At 41.1% G+C, this 17,121-nt stretch overlaps 1 protein-coding gene across 5 annotated transcripts in view; it reads right to left on the minus strand.

Moving 5' to 3' along the window:
* The window catches only part of abcc3 (ATP-binding cassette, sub-family C (CFTR/MRP), member 3), a 64,810-nt gene that overhangs the window by 29,284 nt on the left and 18,405 nt on the right, over positions 1 to 17,121 (minus strand). For all 5 annotated transcript variants that reach the window (XM_036142545.1, XM_036142546.1, XM_036142549.1 and 2 more), the window contains exons 2-7: positions 15,197 to 15,373; positions 12,065 to 12,190; positions 8,266 to 8,403; positions 3,682 to 3,807; positions 3,459 to 3,520; positions 867 to 998 (exon numbers count right to left, since the gene is read on the minus strand). In XM_036142545.1, coding sequence (XP_035998438.1) covers positions 867 to 998; positions 3,459 to 3,520; positions 3,682 to 3,807; positions 8,266 to 8,403; positions 12,065 to 12,190; positions 15,197 to 15,373 — 761 coding nt within the window. The remainder of the gene's footprint in view (positions 1 to 866; positions 999 to 3,458; positions 3,521 to 3,681; positions 3,808 to 8,265; positions 8,404 to 12,064; positions 12,191 to 15,196; positions 15,374 to 17,121) is intronic.

Consider the following 17,121-nt stretch of genomic DNA (forward strand, 5'->3'; position numbering starts at 1 on the left):
CCACAACTTTCAAATTGCAAGACAACCACCCACTTAGCCACAATCCCTGAGGCAGCTCCGACCAGGTGTCCTTTACCCACTGAAAAAAAAAAAAAAAAATCATCCCCACAGAATGAACCCATTGTTGTTAGTTATGCCACAAAAAGTCCAATATTGGTCTCATCTTACCTCCTTACACCTTCTTCCCCGTGTCCCCTACATGGCTTGTGGCATCCATTAAGGCCAGATTTGTGGAGTCTAACCTAAACCTTGCTTTAAACATCTCTCTAACTCCCTGACTTGGCTGCTATGCCTCTTGATCACCACAATGTTTTTTTTTTTACCTGATATTCTCTACTAAGCCTCTGAGGCCTTCATAGAACACCTGGATCTATACTGAGATTAAATTACAGACAAGTGACAACAAACACACGGAACATTTTTCAGATGTGCCGTGTGTGTGTAAAAAAAAAAAAAAAGAAATAAAAACCACATACACTGTTCCTTCGACTTTGTGTTGGTCTATTGCAAAACACTAACAAAACATATTTACACTTTGAGGTTGGAACCTGACAAACTACAAAGTTTAAGGAGAATGACCCCTTTTGTGAACCTGTGTATTTAAATGTAGAAAAACTGTTTTAAGAAGAAAATACAGAGTAGAAAACTGTAATAGACAGTACAAAGTGACAGATACAACAGATTTTTTTGCATTAAAAAGATTGAATTCACCAACGCCGCTGTTTGTAACACTCAGATTGAGCTGGTCTTTCATTTTTGGCAAATGGGCTTTTTAATGAGTACCACAGACTGCATGAAAGCACTCCATGTTTTAGACATCAACAGTTCATCACCGGTCGCTGCCTCTATAGCTTTAAGAGTCGTACCTCTTGGCCTTGGCTTGCTCCTTATCCCACTCCTTTAGGAGTTTAGGCACCATGTTCCCGGAGCTGTCGCGCTGGTTCAGAGACCACAGGTCTTTGGCTTCAAGGGGTACTTTGTAACCTTTGATGGCTAAACTGGGGGAGAGAAACAACAGATGAATTCAGTAGATGATTTAATTCCATATAACAAGTGTTTTCCCCACACTGCACTTTTGTAGCTTCATTTTTCCCATACAATTCTTTAACCCGTAATTGACTCTAGAACCAAGACGTTAACTTCAGGGTAGGCGTGGGCTGCTTACTGGTATCTAGATTCACTAAGGTCTGGAAAAGTTGCGGTTTTAAAAGCTCTTCAAGGTTTTATACTACTCTATGAGCTTACAGTGAAGCGAAGAGAAAGTGCTGCACACTGCCAATCAGGTGGCTAATAGAGGGCGACAATACTATCGTATGGCTTACAAAAAGACAAATGTGGTTTTTGGAAGTATGTCCAATCATGAAAACACAGACAGATATGGTGTGGAAACTAAGAGCGCCACCTTTTACTCTTTTTGGTCTACAGCTACAAGGCAGCTACAAACATTTTGTTTTACATTTTTGTTTGAAATTCTTATGTAGGGATTTCATCTCCAAATTATTATACCGAGAGAATTTAATTCTGGCTCAGGCCAACTTCAAAGTCATTTGAGTAACAACTGTTAACACAAGAGCATTTTTTTTAAATTTCTCAGTCTTCGTCATTATTAAATGAGCACCGCTACACTGGATTTCTCTGTAAACTCAAAGTTCTTCTTCCGGCCAAGACAAACCCTTAGTTTGGGCACGGACATATAAACTCCTATACTAAAAGCATTATGTACTGTTCTTTAATACAGAGAAATACCAACGCAGTTAACACATTGAAACTGCGAAGCGAAATCTTTTCCTAGAATACTGACCTCCTCACACTCAGTCATTGTAACCGTGCAGAGACTTGCCTCTGACTATGTCTGAGCAGCAGTCGCAATCCTCTGTGTGGATTCATTACAGGTAAGGTTTGCAGATATACATTTTGTGTTTTGTCAAATATGAGAATTCTGTTCTATTGGGCATTTTTCATAGTGTTTAGATTTTCATTCAAAAAGATCCATATTAATTGAATGTAAAAAGTTTTATGAGGTTAGACTTTAAAACAACTCATTTTCACAGACAAACTGATTTGCTAACCTTATGTCCGTATAGGCAGATCATCTGCACAGGTGAAGCTACAAGGTTGCCACTAAAATCACTACCAGTCCAATCAGCGAACTGAGAAAAAAATTTTTTTTTCTTCAAGAAGTTGTTTCTAGGCTTCCTCCATAGAAAAGCATGTAACTATTTGTATCAAAATGATCCTGCATGGAAGACAACTGCTGCTGAAACTATTGCAGCTGAATGAACAGTTCTCTGAATCATCAAGAACTTCAAGATAGGAGGTTAAGTTGCAGAGAAGACGTCCAAGACTGCCCAGCGAGCCCCGGGATGATCACTGATGATGAGGGGCGACGGAATTGCCAAAAGAGGGGAGCTTATTTCATATTGGTATGAAGTGAGTTTAATTACATTCATACAAGTGAGGAGCAGACTTTTAAGCAATGGCCTTGAGACACAAAGTGCAGCCAAGAAGCCACTTCTGTCCAAGAAAAACACCAAGGATGAACTGAAATTCTGCAGGCTGTGTAAAGATGGACAGCAAAAGACTGGTTCCAACATATATTCTCTGGTGAATCCTCCAACTCCAACAGTGAAACATCCTGACACCATCTATGTGTGGCAGTTCTTCTCATACAAAGGAGTGGGTGTTCTTGTGGTTTTAACTAGAGCTAAAGAAGTGGGACCGTGAAGTCCTCCAAGATCAGCTTCTAACTTTTCCAAAGGCTTGGGGGTGATAACCTGTGTATTTTCCAGCATGACACAGCAAAATATCCCAAGGCAAAAGCAGTAAAAAAAACATAGGAAACATTGAAATTTTGGACCCAATGCTAGAAAACTCCCCGTTAAGAAGCAGTGGTCAGTTCTTAAAAAGCAGTGGGAGAAATCGGCACAACCTTATCAACTCCAAGCTACAAGATCGGGTCACAATCAGTCAGAATTTGGTCCAGAAGTTGATCTCCAGCAAGTCAGACTGACTTTATTATCATTCTAAAATCAATGTACTGGCTAATATAAGTCTGTAAAACCTCTCCACTGTCGCAGTTGTTCTTCATTGCCTCATAGAAACATGGAAACCGACAAAAAAAACACAAATCAGTCAAGAGAAGGGTGCAAGCGTTCACACAGCATTATATTATACTGTAATGGTAAAGTGTGTTTCTCTTTCTGGTGCGTCTGCTTTAGTAAACACTCCATCTGAGAAGTAAATATGTCAACACAGCTTGGCTCAGCAGAAGATTCAGCTTGAAGGAGAAAAACGAATAAATAACACTGAACTTTTTTGATGCAAGCCTGAAGCAAACTTTTATTTTCCAACTTAGAAATAGTTAGAATTCCTTAAAACTAAACGGAGATGACAGATTCCAGTGTTAGAGACATTATGTGTAGACATTCAGAAGACGGCAGAGAGAAGCATCAGCCTACCTTGTGAACCACCAGAAGGTAACGGTGGATAAAAAGCCCGCTGTAGTTTCAGGGCACGGATTCTGAGGAGAAATCCAAAGCAAGTCAGGGAAGTTAAATGAGGATAAGAGGCACCTAAAAGTACTTGTGAGGGACTTTGAGCTGCTCACAGAGCCAAAGACATGTCAGCATGTATATAGAAGCAGTAAACATGCTTGGTAGTGCTGCAATATGTGGGACTCACGGGGTCGGTGACAACACTGGAGAAGAGAGGAGGTTTCTCGTTGAAGCAGCAGAGGATGAGCTCTAAGAGAATGAGGCCGAAGTAGAAATAGAAGGTGGTGAAACGCAGCTTGTCGGGAACGTCAGTCTGAAATGCAAAACGTAAATAAAATAAAAGAGAGGTCAGACAGATGGTGGAATCACAAGCCGTTTAATGGTGCATTTACAGAAGTCAAAATGAAATGCTAGAAATCATTTATTCATAGTAATCATAAAATTATGTTCCATTTTGGAGGTTTTATCCCAAGTGATTATTTTACACTGAAAAAAACAAACTACAGGCTGTCATATACACCAATATGTAAATATGCTCTATTTAACTCTCCCAGCTCCGCCACAGAGAAAAGTCACTCTGTTTCCACATGGATGTAATGAGTTAGACCCAACTCCTTGGTCGGGTCGAGTTTTTCCTGATAAGGGCAGGCACAAATATTCTAATGTTATTCTGAGATATCGGAGGGGTGTTTCTTTTCTAAAGCCCAAAGAAAAACAGAAATCAACTTTTAGAATTGCCACAAATCCATCATATCTGATGAAAACACAGTGAGAGCCTGTTGAAATCAGTCATATGACCTTTAAGATCTTCCAGCTGCAGAAGACATTAATGTAATTGAGGCACAGGCAAACAAATAAAAACATGAATTACATTCTTACGGTATGATTACACTTTAGTGCAGACAACAACAGCTTAATGGTATTTACACCTAATTTGAAACTGAACTGGATAAGGCGATGTAATTTGTTTTTCTTTTATTTAAAGAATATCCACAATTATAACGGCATAAAATCAGATACAGCTTTATAACAGCAATCGGTGGCACTCTTTTAGCTTCAGCACCATGTCTATTGTGTTTTTCATCAGTGGAAATATATTCAACAAGCAGGTCTTTCTTGTGTTAGCCCCCTTCATGCCAGCTGAACCAGCAGTTTGCAGCAACAAGTGGGGTAGCAACCAGAAAACTCTTTAAACGGCAGGAACAGTTTCAAGGATCTGAACCTGGACCGCTGTAACGCCATGGCACTGGTGATCGGCCCATCCAAAGTAAAGTGAGCGTTAGCAAAGTGGTGGGTCACACCGCTTCTGGTTGAGGTTACATAAGTAGTAATCAGACTGCTCCACACCAAGCATGGACCGGTTTAATAAGGTTATGGTTTCCAATTCACAACAAGTTTCAGTCAGGCTCTTTCTACAGCTCAGTCCTGTAAGTGAAATGGCAGAGAAGACGTCAGCGTGACTCCAGCTTTCTGGCTGTATGGAGAATAGAGTAATACAAAGAACCCCTTCCCCGACATGTTGCTGCGTACGGCCGGCCGGCTGAAACAAATGAAATCAGACATCACGTGGAAGCTAAAGGGGAACTACCCATCATTTTTCTATGTAATTCTGCTTCAAACCTAGAGTTGAGTAAGTTTGAGTGAGATATCTGTTGAGCAGCCTACTGTTGACTCATCAGAGCAGACAGCCTGACTAATTAACAAGCCAGCATCAGCCTGCGGCGCTCTATAAAGGGACGGGCAGAATAATAAGGTAGAATATTCTGCTTAGTTAGCGCGTGATACAACTGGTTGTTTATTCTATGTTACAGCTTCAGTCTAGGTATCAAAGTTAAAATAAACATATGGCATGGACCACATTTCACTCCTGCAATAATCAACATCGCATTTTAGCAGCAGTAGAAATTAAAATGAACTATAAATTAACATCTCAGGAGGCCCACATTTATTCCTGCCTCTGTAAGAATGAGAATGCTACCCTGATAAACAGGTTAACTGGGGGGAAAGAGAATTTGTGTAAACCTCACTCTGTACTCTGATTATGGAGCATAATCCAATCTTATGGGTATTTAAACCCAAGCTCAAACCTTCACACGGAAGCAAGCCACCGTGCCAATCAGAGCAGCAGAGCAAAATTCCCTGCAGTGGGAACAATACAGATGGGCTTCCTGAGCCGCCAATTAACTTATGATCCCGCATCATTTCAGAGAATTACTTGACTTTCTTGAGGGGGTTCTCTTTGGCGGCTGAATGTCCAACCATGTTAAGGGTTTCAGTGAACAGTGAGGGTTAAAGGTGAGCAAGAGCATTTAAGTTATTCAGCGTTGTTTTTTTCAGCTAAAAATCTAAGCATACAGTGGTGCCTCAATAAAAATTCACCGGTTTCCTCTCTTCAACATGTAAACCATCTCAACAACCTAAAAGTAAACGGTTCTACCCTGTTAAAAACCTGCTGTTCTCCTGATGCTTTTGTTGACTTTAAACCTAAAAGGTTTAAAACTACACTGCGCAAATGAGCTAAATTTTTACGTACGCAGTGCCACCCTACAAACTGCTCGTCAGCAAGAAGTCTTTGCACCAAACTGTTTTATATTTGATACCCAGCTTGATACACTGAGCTTCTCAAAGCAGGCGGTCTCATAGACGCGCGGCATCACAGTCCTTCTCTGTGAGGGTGGGAGCCTGCTGGAAAAGAAACGACTATAGGTACTCAGCTAGCTAATCACACATACTTCTATGCCTTCGCCCTCTTCGTGCCGCTGGTAGAAAGTGTGGGAAATGTAGGGATGTCACAAGAAAAGTAGGCAGGAGGTACGCTTGACTATGAAGGATAAAACCTCCGCAAAGGGGAGCCGCGCAGCTCACAGAAGTGTGCTGCTTGGCGGCGACTGATGTGTCAGGATGTGGTTCATCTGTCAAAAGGTGGCCTTGAATTGTTACAAAACTCTCCAAACAGAGTTTAGAAGGCGTGACGGCTCAGACTCTTAGTGTTTCTTTTGTGATTTTGTCTCTCACCACTGTTTCTGGATGTGTGTAACAAACAGGTTTTGAAACCCCACCCACACGAGGAATCAAGATGCCGGTCCGGTCTGGGTGACACACTTTATCTTCCCTCGGCGGCGCTGATTTTCAACTGCATGCTTTCCTCAGCACTGCCTGTCTTTACCTCTCTCTCGGCTGGCATGCTACCATCAATCAAAGCAAATGAAGTGCTGCCATAAATGCTGGGCAAGATCTACATCTTGATATGGATTACAGTGTGTATGAGAAAATGGAAAGAGGAGAGAAAAAAGTCCTCTGAGAACCGAGTGACAAATCTTGGTCCTAGATTATTTTTTTTATATTGGCGGATAATTAATCCTGGAGGCAGTTTTTAGTTCTCATCATCTCCTGCTCAAATAATTGAACTAAAGTAAACACCAAGCCCTGTCAACAAACTACTGCAAATATAAAAGATTTAGTTTCTCTGTGTCTTTAAAGAAGACTCTTGCTAAAGTAATCATAACCCTTGAACATTTTAACATTCTGCCTGATATATTAGAAAAGGTGGTGGCAGCATCATGCTGTGGGGATGCTCTCTTCTGCAGAGACCCAGAAGCAGGTCAGACGGATGGCAGAAAACCAGCTAGAAAGACTTATTGTCCTAGGGGGCTACGTTTAAGATTTCTTAAGTAAAATATATTTTTTGATGCATGTAACCTTTTCCTTCCTATCATGCCCTACCTTGTGCTGACCTGTTGCCTCAAAGTGTGTGGCTGTAACAGGACGAAACATGAAAAAGTCTGCTCAGTATCTCGCCAGAGTAATGTTACTATTCCACAAATCTTATCGCGCTGGCACAGCTATTTGAAATTGATATGCTCTGGTTCTCATGCTCTCTCAAAAAACTACAACCAATCTGTGGAGGCTTTTTCCAAAAGACCTTGAGCTTTAAAAAAAAAAAAAAAAAGTTCTCGTCTTTGAAGCGATAATATTTACTATGTCACTAGTTCCTAGCTCTTTTTTTCCCAGGAGAGTCTTGTAATTCAGAGTCTTTAGAGGCTTACAGTGCTGAAAGGTAAGCACTTGGCCAGGCACTAACAGAACTGCACCAGGGGGAATTCAGCCACATGCAAATGCTGTTTGCTTTGCACAAGTTATAATATGTTCTTTATTACTTTTCATGCTGAACTGTGGGATGCTTTTGGAGCGCCCGCCGCCCCGGATCCTGCATTGCAAAAACGGAACTAAAAATAAGTAAAATGTTCTTAAAATCAGTAGATTTTTGCACTTAAAATAGGAACAATTCATTTCCATCATCTTATTTCAAGTGCAGGATGTCTAATTATCTTATTTTAGGGGTCTTATTTACGTGCTCAAATCAAGGATAAATACACTAACTTTAAGAACATTTTACTTATTTTTAGATCCGTTTTTGCAGTGTGCAGGTTTTGCTTCTGCTAAGTTGGTGCGGCATGCACACTGGAACTGAGATAAGGACGTCAGGAACAACAAGCCTACTATTCGCTCTCCGCTCTGTGCCCTAAGCTGCCCCCTCTAAAACATCCACTCACTGTAAACTCCTCAGTAACTCCTAAAAACAACACACAGGCACCACTGACTGGTCGAGTGTCCTTAAACGACTCAGAAGTCTAAGTGGTGGGTTTTGAAAAAGATCGCAAAAGACCAAAATCAAGCAGACGTGACGGGAAAAAAAAAAAAAAAAAACAGGACGGCGATCTGAGGGTGGTGTTGAGGCTGTGGAGGCGGTCAGGCGTCGCTGCGTCCTTACCTGGCTGTAGGCCTTGAGGATCTTGGAGCGGAAAGGCACGATGGCGCACAGCACAGACAGGAACCAGAAGATGAAGAGGACCCCTGAGGACTGAACCCCGCGTAACCTCTCGTACTGGATCAGAAACGTGGCCAACAGCTGAGCGGGGAGGGGGGACAGGAAAAAAAAAAAAAAAAAGAAGGAAAGGGGGATAAGCAGATGGAGAAATGGAGTTAGGTTAGCTGGAACAGGGCGGCAGAGGGCATGTTAGGTGAACTGCCCTGTGACCGGGGTCGGGCTCCTCATTACGATCTGTTTTCCATCAAACACAGGGTCAGACTCGCTAAGCCCAGATTTTCTGGATTTGTTGTAAGCCTGTACAGCTCTTCTGAACTACACAGATTATCTGAATGGTTCTGAGCCTTTTTATTGCTCTGTTGCTACTAAATACAGCAAGTCCGAAATCAAAGCCAGGGAGGAACTGAAACTAGCAGCGATCAGAGGTCACAAACTATGCTTTTATATAATACTGTGATGTTAAAGAAACCAACAGATCATCCCTGCTCTGTTGTCCCACACTAGATCAAATAGGAAACCGAATATCTCTGGGTTTAAAACACCAGATTTACAGATGTTTTTGCAAAAAAATATACAAAATCAGAGCCGAACAGCAGATTAGTGACTACGGATTGGTGTAATCAGAAGAGAGAAGGTCAAATATTCTGGCATTTTACTGGCAAAGAGCAGGTTTTGATATTTGGCTCAAAAGGACTACAATGTTTCCTTAGATTTGGATTTCTGTTTATCAATTAAGGGATTTCTGGAGGTAACTGGTAGCACTGGATTCTACTAAAGGGAATCAAAAAAGGGAGCTGAAATCATACCACACTTTCCAGATATAAAAAAGAGAGCTAAGAGCTAACTTGCCCTGATGTTACTTACGTCATATAAAATGATTTTACAAGAATACGTTGATTAAGGTGAATGCTTCACTGTGTTTTCTATAGTACGGTACAATTTCTTTTTCAGGTCTGTTAGATCTGCCCATCACGTGAACCTGAAGACAAACCTAGATTTTATTGGGCCCACAGGCAGCTGATTCTGTGACAGGACTGTGTTTACAGTTCCCATGAACTGGATGACGGAGGGATGTTTGCCTTCACGTCTTTACATTTTCTATGAAACCAGATGAGACTTAAGATAAAAATAAACTGATCTTAACTGGGAAAACCTCTAGCTTTACTGAAAGAGTCAGAGCTATGGGTGTACTAGATAACATACGCTCATTTCAACATAATCTGCCTTGAAACGGAGAGAAATTTCTCACCAGTTGTGACTGAAGCATCAAGCACCACAGACGAGGGTGAATTTAAAACAGAGCTAGAGTTTTTGCTTCTCTAGCAGATCTCTGGTATTGAGCAAAACTGTTTCTCAAAGACACCAGAGATCGATCAGACGAGTTCACGTGTGGCATCGTTGTGTAGCCGCTGTTCCGTTTTGGGTTTGGACTTTTTAAATTTACCAGGAGCAACAAAGTCCAGAATCTCACGACGAGTGTCGCAAAAACAGGAAATCATATCATTAGTGCATAATGGGGTAGCCACTACCCAGACCGGCTGAAGTAGAGAACTGCAACTCCATAAAAGCAGCAGTGAAATTTTCGGCAGTAGCAGAAGTGATTGTATATTATTATGTAACACAGAAAATAAACAGACAACTACCAAATATGTGCAAAATGCCAGATTTGTGCATGGTATGAGATTATACTGAGCCATAATTACATGAGCCGAGACATTATGCATTATTTGCTGGGGAAAAGTGTCCTTGGGGGACCCGGGCCTTGTTAGTGAGGCCAACTGCTGAATGGAAGATGCTGTTATTGTGGCAAGAAGTTTTGGTCCTGATGGACCGCAGCCTCCTGCTGGATGGGAGAGTTGCAATCGTTCCTGCTCGCCTCAGAGTCCTGGTGGCGTACAGTTTCTAAGGAGAAGGAAGTGTGCCACCAATCACCTTCAATACCGAGCGAATGATACGCTGCAGCATGCCCTTGTCCCTGGAGGTGGCACCAGAGTACCAGATGGTGACGGAGGAGGTGAAGAGGGACTCAATGATGGCGGTGTAGAAGTCCAGCCTTATTGTCTTTGGCAGGCTGAACTTCTTCAACTGCAGCAGGAAATGCATCGTCTGCTGGCCGTTCTTGGTGATGGAGGTGATGTTCAGGTCCCACCTGAGGTCCTGAGAGATGATGGTGCCCAGGAAGCAGAAGACGACCGGGGAGTCACACAGGATGATGGGGGAGGGGGAGGCTGGGCTCGTTTTAACATCCACAACCATCTCCACTGCCTGCAGAGCGTTGAGCTCCAGACAGTGGAGATGAATTCATTCTCCAAGAGATGAGCCCAGTGAGGGTGGTGTCATCCGTAAGCTTCAGGAGCTTGACGGAGTGGTGAATGGAGGTGCAGCTGTTGTTACACAGTGACTAGATCAGAGGGGAATGAACACAGCCTTGAAGGGAACTGATGCTGGTGCTGGAATCAGAGATATGTTTCCCCAGCTTGACAACACTTCTTCATTTCCATCAGGAGGTCAGTGATCCATGCTGGCAGCTGGGAGAACTTGTCCTGCTGCAGAGCGAGTCCTGCAAACAGGATCTCGGCGTAGATTCCTGGGGAGACAGTCAGGGACTGTCTACTGGACAACCTGCAGCTCTGGAGCCGCTAGTGTCTCTTTGGCTTTTAATCACTTCAGATATAATTACTCATGCAGGTTTCAGCTGTTCTTTTTTTCTTGAAAAAAAACTGCTTTGACTTTTGCTAAAAAGACAGTAAAAATGTTTAAGATCTATTTTTCTAGTCATTAGGTTGGAAACTGTGCTCTGAATTAAAAGTACAGAAATGTTTATTGGTTTAATCTGAGAAACTGACTTTTTATTGACTGCGAACAATAATCAACAAAATTAAGAAAATTATCAAAATACATCATTCTGTGTCTAATTAATCTCTATTTTACTGTCAATTTAAAAAAAAAATACTGAAATGAAATTCCTTTGTCTGAAATATTCTGATTTACCAACAAACACCTGTATAGAGTAAAGGTTCTTTAAATCACGAACCAGTTTTAAAAACGAATCCTAATCAGACAGAATAATTCAGTTCAGGCTTGATTTGCACAGAGCCTTCATTGTTTCAGCAGGACCTCACCTAAAGTGCTCCTCTAGCCTAAAAACACCAATGGAACCTTTTTTAGATTTTAACAAATAGAATAAAAGGTTTAACAAAAAGTGCATTTTAAATAATCGGTATGAATCTGTTTATCCATTATGAATCATTTGTGGTTGCTAAAAAAAAAAAAAACTATGAGCTACAGGAGGCTCATCAGGGCCAAGAGGGTGTGTATGTTGACTTCAGCGATAAAGACTATGTGCTGAGCTCTGATTTGCTGCTTCAGTTAGAAGCCAAGGTGTCTCCAGTAAAGCTGGATTATTTGCCCAGGTGACAAATTTCATTTATTCAGAAGTTCACATTAAAACACTATGATCAAGATGGCAGGAGGATGTTTTGTTGGCCAAACGTCACTTCTGCTGGACTCAGTAGCCATAGTATGTAGACTGAAAACACTGCGTGTAGTGATGCTCTTATCCTCTTATCACTGTGATAGCGAACCCTCATTGTGTTATTTGCATTTTGAATTTGCATATGTCAAAACACAACAACAAATAAATCTTATCATTCATGTGCTGTCGCAGGTAATGCAGACCATCTATGTTCCTTTTTTTTAAAGCTGTTATTATTTCAGACACGGTTTGCTACATGTTCCTTACCATAGTCATCCCGAGCACCAGCGGGGTGATGAAATAGATGGGGGGCCGGCTGTGACTCAGCCGCATCTCGTAGAATGTGTAGAAGAGGTCTATCCAACACACAATCCAGAGCAACAAGCCAAACGCCTGAGCAAAGAAAACACAGAGCATGAAACACAGACATTACTTACTATAAAAACAAGAGGAAGTTGGCGATATTACAGAAGAGGAGAAAGATTTCTGCTTTTCACGCTTTGGAGTAGCAAAAACAAAACAGCCCAGAAAACATGTTTGTTTTAATGTCGTTTGTCTGAGTTGAGAAGATTTGAAGGAAGCCCACCTTTATTTCACCTGGTCTATTTCACAGATCAGATTACCTGTGAATTACAACGGCATACAAGACAGGTCTCTGATCATAGCCACAGAGAGCGTGGGTCCTGCAGTCCAACAGGGCACATCAAATACACTTAAATTTTGGTGTTGCTTTAGCTCAATCAATGTCTCCCAAACTTTTGTAAAACAATTTGTTTGAACCTGTATCATTTGAGAAATATTTTAAGGTGGGACGGTTTGTGTCAAAGCAGGAACCTGAGACGTATATCATGCTTTTATAGCCGCTCGTCTGGACTATTATGATTGACTTTTGACATATCAACAAAAAAAAGCTGATCGCCTTCAGTTGGTCCAAAAATTCAGCAAGACTCAAACCTGGACTTAACAGATGAGCTCTCATCACTCCTGTTTTAACGTCTTTGCACTGGTTACCTGTTCATTCTATAAAAATGATTTTAAAATTGATTGAACTGTTAACGCCACACGTTACAACTTGAGTCCTCAGGTCCTCAAGCTAAAATCTAGTCGCAGGCCCAAGTATAAAACTTGACAGGATTGCTCTTTCCAGACTGTTCAGCATGACTTTGGAAAGACCTTCCTTTGTTTTTACATTATCTTCAGAGCCTGGACTGGTTTAAAAAAGCGGCTAAAAAGTTTCCTATTGAAACATGCATTTCCCTAAGATCTTATTTAAATGTTAGACGATAGCTTTTACATAAATATTAGATTTTGTATCATTTTTGTTACTTAATTTGCTCCAAATTAATTGCTTTGGAACTAGAAGGACAAAAGCTGATATTGTAACTGTGTTTTCTTCTTCTCTGAGTAAACAAGCGCATTTTTGTCCATTTTAAGGCCATGGTGAAAACTGTGCATCTCTAAGTGGAGAGCAGTTTTTTAGCATGCTCAGAAATGGTATGAATAAGGGCGCGCTGCGGTGGCGCAGGGGTAGAACACACAACCGGTGTCTGGGCAACCCCCTTGTCTTTGTTTAACAAAGGAAAGTATGCTAAAAGGACTCCTGTCATAGATACCCCATGACACTGCATTTGCTCCCACTTTAAACAATACTCAAGGCAGAATGCTGAGAAAAAACTAATTTCTAACCTTTCTCTGGCTTGCTGCCCCTCGTGGGGCTTCATGCTACACTCTGAGGTACATAAACCCGTTTGTGCCTAATGGTGAATATTTCAGTTTTTACATGATATCGCTTTCAGAATATCTGACATCTTAAGACATGCACATGTGTGATCGTCTATGAGGTTTTAAAATATGTCACTCAACTAAAATGCAGATGGTGACCAGGTGACCAGAATCAGATTTTATGTTTTTTTGTTGTTTTTTTCCCAGTGTCCTGTCTAGCAATGTGGCAATAAGAATTGATGTCTTAATGCCAAATAGAGCTCAAAAGATTTTACTTTCACAAGTGGAGCAATCAGCTTTCGCCATGGTGCTCCGCTTGATTTATGCATGTAAATAGTTTTTTTGTGATTCCTGGAGGGAGTATTTCAAATTATGTGGACACTACAATGGGAGAGTAAAGGAAGAACAAGAAGAGGAAAAAAACAAAGAGAAGAGATGAAAGGAAGAAGAGATAAAAGGGAGAGAATGATAAAACGTCTTCCGTCTGCTTCATCACCTAGAAAGAGAGACGCAAAAAGAACAGCACAACCAACGGATATAGTATAACAGATACAATAAAGTAACACCTTGATACCATTGCTAAATCATATGTATTATTATTTAAACTGACATGTATAATGTGATACCTGAGAAAAAATAAATAAATAAAAAATAAAAAAATTACGGGCTTTCTGTATAGAAGTGAACACTTAGTACCTGGAACCCTGCACCTGTGGGGTGTTTGAGAGAGTGCATTTTATGAGATTTTATGTTTTGATGGTCCACTGATTAGTGATAAACCGTTTGGAAATATATACAAAATAAATCTAATCCGTCTTTGATCAGTAAACGCACCACATCAATTGATAAAAAAAAAAAGAAAAAAAAAAGAAATCACATTTCACCACAACTCTCTTTGGTGTGAAAGTTGTTACTTCAGGGAAAAACCTCAAAGCAGGCCCACTTCACTATCTGTGAGGTGTTTAAAATGATGAATTAGAAAAAAGTTGCTCTGTTTATCCCTTTTGATCAATCTACATATATCTAGCTAAACATTATTCTCTTAAAAAAGATGAAGTGAACTTGGTTGCTTAAACAGTCTGAATGCTCTAATTTAACCTTCTGTCTGTCACAAGATGATTTATGGGCATGTATTGACTTAACCTTGGAGAGCAGAACTGCTGCCTCCCTGCTCTGTTAGACACAGGTCTCCATTGGCTCTGTTGGAAATCCACTAGCTTGCAAACTTTTTCCTCGTTTTCCCACCATAGACTGCACCAGTAAGAGTACAGCACAGACATGACCCAGAAGTCTTCAGTGTCTCGGCACAATATTCTCACCATGCATGCCTTTTAGAAAAGAAGTCTCCCACTTAGAAAGTGCCCTTAGAAGACCTTTGGTATGAATCGGCGTCATATAGATAAACTGAATTGAACTGAATATCAGAAAAAGTTTGAATCTAATGAATCTGGGAGGACAGATCATCTTTTTAGTCGGTTAACCAATCATGCACATTTCATACAGTAAATACTGAGCAAGTTATGGGGCCTGACTCTCCAGACAATATCAAACATGCATTAGCCACAATTCAATCGCCAATATTCAACAACAACCCAATATGACGTGTTATTATGATGGCAGTGTTCTACCCAGCTAAGCTATGAAGACATAAAATACAACGCAGGGTGTCCTACTTACCGTTTTGAACCTGTTCAGTAGGGACATCATGATGTAGCCTCGTTTGCTCCTCCTCAGATAGTAGAAGTAGCACGGAAAGGCTGCCCACAGGAAGATGCACGGCAGCCATGCCAGAACAGAGAGCTGGAAACACTCCGAGAGGTCTGGCCGGTCTCTGTGGAATGTCTCATTGGCCACCTGTGAGGCACACATGATGGGCTGGTTAGTTCACACACCAACAAGTCTCATGAAACCCAACCAGTTTCCAACACATGGGCCCTTTTACTGATAGCATCAGGGCCAAAAAGTGATGAGCACTCATTATGAGGCAACTGTGACAAAGTGGTTAGCACGCTCCTTCAAACCTATACATTCAAAGACATGTCCGAGCATGTGCCTCAGATTAGCACATCTCCAACTGCTTTCCATACGTTGCCACCACACCCATCTGCTAAAACCATGCGTGTGTTTGGCTCTCCATGTTGAAGAGCACGGGGACATGAGGGGATGGGTCGCTGAATGCCCCAGCTGGAGAGTGTCCCCCACCACATCATACGGTCCAAACAGTTTTTACCTTGTGGTCTCATTGACAGAAGCGATTCGCTGCACATAAATGTGTTTTTGTTTTCAAACACTTGGAATTCAAGAGCTTTAAATGAAGAAACAAGAACTATGTTGAGGTAAAGACTGATTTATAAAGCTAACAATCTTTCAATTTCACTGAGATCAATGATTTTATAATATGGCATGTGGCATGCTAAAACAAGAGAATAAATCAATAAAGACTCATTTTTTCAACATAATCCCCAAAAGACTGCTCCTATTGTGTAGTTTTCACCGTAGCTTATCTTTTATTTATTGGCATTTAAGTCCTTGTATCCTCAGCCTGTTAATCCCACACTAAATCTGGCTTGCTTCTGCAGAACCTTTTCATTTCCTACTTTGAACAAAAGTAGAAACGTAGAGCTGTGGTCTGATGGGGATTCCCTTCAAATGGGTCCAAGTTCACCTCAGTTCACCTGCATTTCCTGCTGGCGGTGGTTGAAGGGCCCGGGGACTGATGTATGGCAGCCTCGTTTCTGTCGGTCTGCCCCAGGGCAGCTGTGGCTACAATGTAGCTCACCACCGTGTCAAATCACTATACAAGTACAAACAATTTACCATTTACCATGGCTGAGGTAAAAGAGCTTATAAGCTACGTTTACAAGGACAAACATGATCAGAATAGAGGGCTGATCGAAATTAAAAAGAGTCATGTAAACACACCAATCGAAATATTATGATTAAACTCAATTGTAATGAAATTGTAATCTGAATGAGAGCGGTGGTTCATGCAGATTGATAATCTGATCACTGTGCTTATAAACGCTCGTCAGGCTCAAGTTAATCTGAATGTGGCCAACCGAGTGCGCCCGACGCTGAAATACGTCGGGAAGCAAAACTGTCGGGGCTCCCTATTTGTTGATTACTCATTAACTTTTCAACCATAATTAGAACATCATGCAAGTCCAGCCTGGGTTCTCGGAAAACAAAAAAATAAAACAAACAAACAAAAAAAATATTGAGCTGTTAAATACTTTTGCTGTCAATGCACCCTTTGATGGACTAATCAAAGATGAGAGAAGACCTTCTTGTTATGGTGGCCACATCGTTTATTTCTTACAAAAACATAGCTGTAGGTGACAAAAGACTGCAAACGGATCCATTTTGTGATCAACACTGTTGGAGTGCAGTTAAGTACAAAGAAAAGGTAAATATTCAAATGAACTTACATTTTCTGTGTGACGTTTTCATTGCGCATGCCCAGAGCAGTCAAAGCGTCCATCAAAATGCTATTTAGCCATTTTTTCTGCATTTTTGTTATTGCCTGTAAACCATGCAATATTCACTATATTATTTCATATTTTTCAACCCTGGTCCTAAAGGCGCCTGATCTTTTAGATCAG

This window comes from Fundulus heteroclitus, chromosome 10 (assembly GCF_011125445.2).
Source record: "Fundulus heteroclitus isolate FHET01 chromosome 10, MU-UCD_Fhet_4.1, whole genome shotgun sequence".
Lineage (NCBI taxonomy): Eukaryota > Metazoa > Chordata > Actinopteri > Cyprinodontiformes > Fundulidae > Fundulus > Fundulus heteroclitus.